Source organism: Ovis canadensis, chromosome 13 (assembly GCF_042477335.2).
Source record: "Ovis canadensis isolate MfBH-ARS-UI-01 breed Bighorn chromosome 13, ARS-UI_OviCan_v2, whole genome shotgun sequence".
In the NCBI taxonomy this organism is placed as follows: domain Eukaryota; kingdom Metazoa; phylum Chordata; class Mammalia; order Artiodactyla; family Bovidae; genus Ovis; species Ovis canadensis.
The window spans coordinates 51,793,839-51,799,838 of NC_091257.1; the positions used below are offsets into that span (position 1 = coordinate 51,793,839).

Here is a 6,000-nt window from a genome sequence, read left to right on the forward strand (position 1 = left end):
ATTTGAAACAAGTAGTCTGACTTTCACTGAAGTGGGAAGAAGAGATACAATAAAAGTAAGGGCTGAAGGTCACATGCTGGCCAGAGTAGGTTTCCTTTGGCAATGCTGGGTAAGGTGCATGAAATCTGGTAGCAATATTCAGCTACCAAAGGCTGCCAACAAAAGGAATGGCAGGAACTGCTCTATATTTTGAAAAGTTAATGCCAGCAAAAAAAGGAAAAAAAAACTAAGAAAATCAACAGAAGACAACTGCCATGATTACAGTAAGAGACAGTGAAGGACTACGCCTGGGAAACGGTAAAGGGAGGCAGGCAGGAAGTGAAAGGAAAGGTAACCACAAAAGTACTCTGAGATTTTATCTTCCAGAATTGTTTCATTTAACATAAGGCTGAAATGTCAATTATTTGAAGTTCTTCAAAAATAAAACCTAAGTGTTTGTTAAAGCCCTTTCAGTTCATTTCAGTCGCTCAGTTGTGTCCAACTTTTTGCAACCACATCAACCGCAGCACGCCAGGCCTCCCTGTCCATCACCAACTCCTGGAGTTCACTCAGACTCATGTCCATCGAGTTGGTGATGCCATCCAGCCATCTCATCCTCTGTTGTCCCCTTCTCTTCCTGCCCCCAATCCCTCCCAGCATCAGTCTTTTCCAATGAGTCAACTCTTTGCATGAGGTGGCCAAAGTATTGGAGTTTCAGCTTTAGCATCAGTCCTTCCAAAGAACACCCAGGACTGATCTCCTTTAGGATGGACTGGTTGGATCTCCTTGCTTTTAGATTTATAAAATTAATAAATCTCCCCTCACATTATACCTAAGTAGGATGAGACCATTCTATTAACTTAATTGCATTAATAAGATCAAGACAATAACTATCTTATGTCTGCATTGCAGGGGACAAAAAAATGTATGACTATTTCTATAGACAGTAATTACTGCTGCCAAAGATTTTTTTTTTTTGGTCCACAGGGTATACTGCAAAAGATAGTGGCCTCTTGGCACTTTCCAAACCCAGTATCATTAATTCAGTTTGAAGAACTAACTCTCCCTTTCCCAGTTTTGCTTTCTGGTGATCAAAAAACCAGCACGACAAAAGCAAAGTAAGACAAAAGCATCAAATTGGGGCTTTTTCTACTTAACATTGAACTATAACTAATTTTATTTAATTCCAACATGAATTAGGTGACAGCACTAATAAGAATCTTAAAAAACTACTCATAAAAATTTTCTTCTCTCCCCAGCATAAGCTTCAAATTAGGGAAGCCCCAAAATTTCAATTACTCTTAATTTAAGAATAGAAAAGTTGTATATTTATACTCGTCACCAAAGACAGTATTACAAAAATGTTGACCCTTACTGAGCAGTAGTAGTAAGGATACCATAACAATAACATAAATGATAGCAACAGTATGGGCTATTATTCATTGAACTTGGACAACGAGCCAGATACTGAGCCTGGGGGTTTTCTTATATAATTACTAATCCTTAAAACATCACTTGTCATTAACGGTATTTCGTCAGGAAAGGCAAGAATGTAAAACAACAAATTTTAATACAGGCACTGAGGATAAGGCAGCAGATTTTAGCTATGGCTACACTGTCAGATGAAAATGTATCCTAAATTCTACATGTGGATTTTCTAGGTAGGGAGTCTATTTCTCTACTAGATTTTGAAAGGAATCCACAACCCGAAAATGATTAAGCAACACTGTTCTAAAGCATGTATGGTCAAGCCTTCATTTTCAACGGTTAAGGAGCAAAATACAGAGCTGTAGATAGAAGGAGTAACTCCTGCTCTTCCACTTGGAAGAGACCAAATGTATAATTAATCAGTGCAATTATAACTAAGCTGCATTTCTCAGTTTACAAATGAAACTGGTCAAAAAGGACAGGGATGTAACAGACACAGAAGGGACAGCAAAGTAAATAACAACAGGTCTCTATAATCCCTTCCAGTTCTGAAACACCTTGCTACTTCTTTACTTCACCATGCGTTCGCCATGGAATCCAAGAATATTACACATTTAACACTAGATAGGTTTGAGAGATTTCTACTCCAACCTCACTTTGAAACAAAGAGATGAAGGCCTAGAGTGTCTGAGTGTCACACACAAGGTCACACAAATGGCAGCACCAGTTTCATCATTCTGATCTCCTGGCTGCTCTCACACGTTTATTAACTCTAAGTATAAAATAAACTGGAAAAATAACCCACTAGTTTGAATGTGTTAAGATCTCCTTTGTTGTGCAATTTCTCAACAACACACGTGATACCTCACTTTCATTAACTCTAGATTTACAGAGAAATAGAAACTATTGGTTAGAACAATCCTGTAGGATTATATCGATGTCAAATGTTTTTGTACTAACTCACCTTAAAAAGCATGCTACACTAAATCGCTTCAGTCATGTCCAACTCTTGGCGACTCCATGGACTGTAGCCTGCCAGGCTCCTCTGTCCATGGGATTCTCCAGGCAAGAATACTGGAGTGGGTTGCCATTTCCTTCTCGAGGGGATCTTCCCAACCCAGGAATCGAACCCAGGTCTCCTGCGTTGCACGCAGATTTTTTTACTGACTGATCTATGAGGGAAGCCCAGGCTTCTGAAGAGTCATTTTATCTAGGAAGATAAGCGTTCCAAGTTTTTTTCCAGAGCATATGTCCACCAGTAATGTGTAACCAGCTGGAAAGATAAGGTAGCTTTTTCCCTAAATGCAATCCCTTCTTCAAAGAGGTAAGGGTGTTAAAATTTTGCAGTGAGCTTTTGAGGTGAGAAAAAGCTTGGAGCAGATAAGCTCCAAATAAATTTGTTTGCCAGGAGGGAACCAAGGAAACCAATAAATCCACTTAACAGATTTTACTCCAGAGAAAGAATATCAGCTTTCACTGTTTAGCAACTACAGAACAATAACAACAACAGGAGTGTTTACTTTGGGCTTCCCTGGTGGCTCAGACGGTAAAGAATCCACCTGCAATGCAGGAGACATGGGTTCATTCCCTGGGTTGGGAAGATCACCTGGAGAAGTGAACAGCTACCCACTCCAGTCTTCTGGCCTGGAGAATTCCATTGGACTGTATAGTCCATGGGGCTGCAAGAGTGGAGCATGACAAAGCGAGCTTCACTCAATCATCCATCCAATACATTTAGAATAGGCACCAACCAACCATGATTTGGGCTGAACCACACAAAACAACATCCAACCAGTCTTGACTTCAAATTCAGCAATTTCATATGCCTTAACCTAACCGAGGGTCACATCTCAAGAAGAAAAAAGGGTCACGTGGCCAGGGAATTCCTAAGACAATGTTCACATATTACCTAATTTTTTAACTCTCACATATACTAGACAGTGATGATGAAAATGATATTAGCCCTTTAAATAACACATACACACACACAATCATACTATTTTTTTTTAGTCTGCAGTGTTTCATTTCTTTATTCCTTGTTACATACAAATTTCTCATTCCAATACAAAAAGTACATCAAAAGAGGGAAACTATGAAAATGTACTATCATGCTTTAGAAGTACATAAAGCTGCAGAACACATTACAGATTTCAAATGCTTAAATATCTTTAAAAAGAAAGATCTCATGAAGTAATTTGAAAGATAAGCTTATAAGGAGGCATAGCTAAAATATGCAATTGTTTACAGCTTCTGGAATTTGAATTTTATTTAAAGATCAAGGCAGCCTGGGACACACCCTACTCATAATCGGATGACAAAGATAACTTCACCTGGAGAACTCTGCTCTAAGACCTGGATAAAATCACAGCTCTCTCCCAACACCCAGCAGGCTCCACGTCTTCCCTAATACTCAACCTTAACTACTGTCAACATCATTCCCCCCCTCTCCCGCAAAAACCGTCAAGAAATAAAAGACACATACTAACGTGTTTCGTTACCTCTATATGACGTGGCAGAGCAAGAAACAATTACACTGGATTCTCAAAAGTGGTCCACAGCTTAAGCTCCTGCATCTTAGACCAAAGTGAATTATTTAAGCAGTCGGAAGACTGATGAGTTCTTTCACAGCTGACTCATTAAAAAAAAAAAAAGAATTGGCTACGGGGTGCACCCAAATAGGCCAGGAATGTGACCCGTGGCGTCACGAAACTTGCTGTGCAGAACTTCAGGTATTTAGAGAAAGCCCGACAGAAATCCCACGATGGTCAAGTCACAAGCTCTCCGCTCGCGGGGTGACAGGCAGCTCGATCCCCGGGGCCGGGAGGCCTCTTCCTTCCGCCGGACTCGGCCCCGACCCGCCCGCCACGCCCTAGGCGCCTCTGCGGCGGCGACCCGGCCGGCCCAGCGGCGCCCTCGGAATCGCTCTTCTCCGGGTGCGACAGGAGGGGACGCGATCCAGGGAACCAGGCCGGGCCGAGGCCGCGGGGCCGCGAGCCGAGTTCGCCCCGTCCAGGCCCGGCCCGCCGCCGTTTACCGTTCCCGCCGCGGCCCCAGGAAACAAGCCGCCACCGAGGAGGAAAGACCTCGCCACTGTCGTCACGAACCGCAGACCCCTCTCACCTGGACTTGCCCACGCCGCTCTCGCCGATGATGAGGATCTTCAGGGTGGTCAGCACGTCCTCGTCCATCCTGACCCTGCTCCGCACCGCGAGCAGCTGGCCGCCCCTTCCGCTCCTCAGCCCTTCCCCCCTATCGGGGCGAGCTGCCGCGCATGCGCCCCGCCCCGCCCGGGGCCACCTTCCTTTCACACCGGGTGTTTAGCTTTCGCAGGGGCCCGGGACGCCCCAGTTCCGCCTGGAAGTAGAGCTCTGCGTCTGCGTAAAACCCGGAGGTCCGGGCTTCCTTCCGGGGAGGGACCATCTTCCCTTGCGCAAGCGCAGAGGGAGAGAGCCCGAATTCGGTTTCACGCTCTATTTCTCCTGCCTCAAGTTAACGTAACCGTCCTTTCCTGGTGCTTGGAAGAGGTGTGAGTTAGGGGCGTATAGTGCTCTTTTATTTCAGTAGCTGCTCAGAACAGCTGCACTGCAGTGGGAAGTCTTGTGCGTGAAGGCATGATTACCTTAATTTTAGTTCCAACCACCGTGTATGCTTTGTGCTTAGTCGCTCAGTCGTGTCCGACTCTTTCCGACCCCATGGACTGTAGCCCCCCAGGCTCCTCTGACCGTGGAGATTCTCCAGGCAAGAATACTAGAGTGGGTTGTCATGCCCTCCTCCCTCCGGCGGATCTTCCTCACCCAGGGATCGAACCCAGGTATCCCACATGGCAGGCGGATTTTTCTTTTTCTTTTTTTTAACACCGTCTAAACATCGGGGTAGCAAAGAGTCGGACACGACTGAGCGACTGAACTGAAACTGAACTGAAGACATCAGGGAAGCCCAAGAATACTGGAGTGGGTAGCCTATCCCATTTCCAGAGGATTCTTCCCACCCAGGAATCTAACCGGTCTCCTGTATTGCAGGCGGAGTCTTCACTGCCTGAACTACCAAGGAAGCTCATAGGGAACATTTTTAAGACTGGAAGTTTGGGATGACCTATGAGCAAGCCTAGTTTGGAGGAGGGGATTGTAACTATGAAACGACTTAGAAGTGTGACGGGAGGGCGCCCTAAATCTGTGATGTCTGCAAACGTTCCCACAGCAGCAGCAGGTTCAGAAGGGGCCAGGTCAGCAAGGGGAAAAAAATGATCAAATTTGGACCATTGCCTCTTCTGCTTCTTTTTCCTCTCAGCATCAGGGAAGAGAAGACTTAGAAATGCTGCTTACAGAATTCACATGCTCTGAACAGGTGGCAACATGAGCTCTGTGAGTCACAGCTTGTCCAGGAGTGCTCCTACCCAAGTATGAGAGGCCTTTGTGGCTACAATTCAAGTGCTACTGGTGAGAAAGAGTCCTACAGCATTCCTCCCCTCCCCATAAACTCCATTGGCCCCTGGCTAAGCAGAGGTTCCAGAACAACACCCTACCTTCCGGGTATCTTCTACCTCCATTGTTGTGCACAGGAACTTTGGTTTGCAGTGAGTGAGGAGATTGTTCC

At 45.1% G+C, this 6,000-nt stretch overlaps 1 protein-coding gene across 1 annotated transcript in view; it reads right to left on the bottom strand.

Moving 5' to 3' along the window:
- RAB18 (RAB18, member RAS oncogene family) overlaps positions 1–4,825 on the bottom strand; it is a 28,382-nt gene extending 23,557 nt beyond the window's left edge. The window contains exon 1 of the mRNA XM_069547757.2: positions 4,528–4,825. Within this exon, the coding sequence (XP_069403858.1) occupies positions 4,528–4,595 (68 nt within the window). The 5' untranslated portion in view covers positions 4,596–4,825. The remainder of the gene's footprint in view (positions 1–4,527) is intronic.
- Between the last annotated feature and the right edge of the window lie 1,175 nt (positions 4,826–6,000).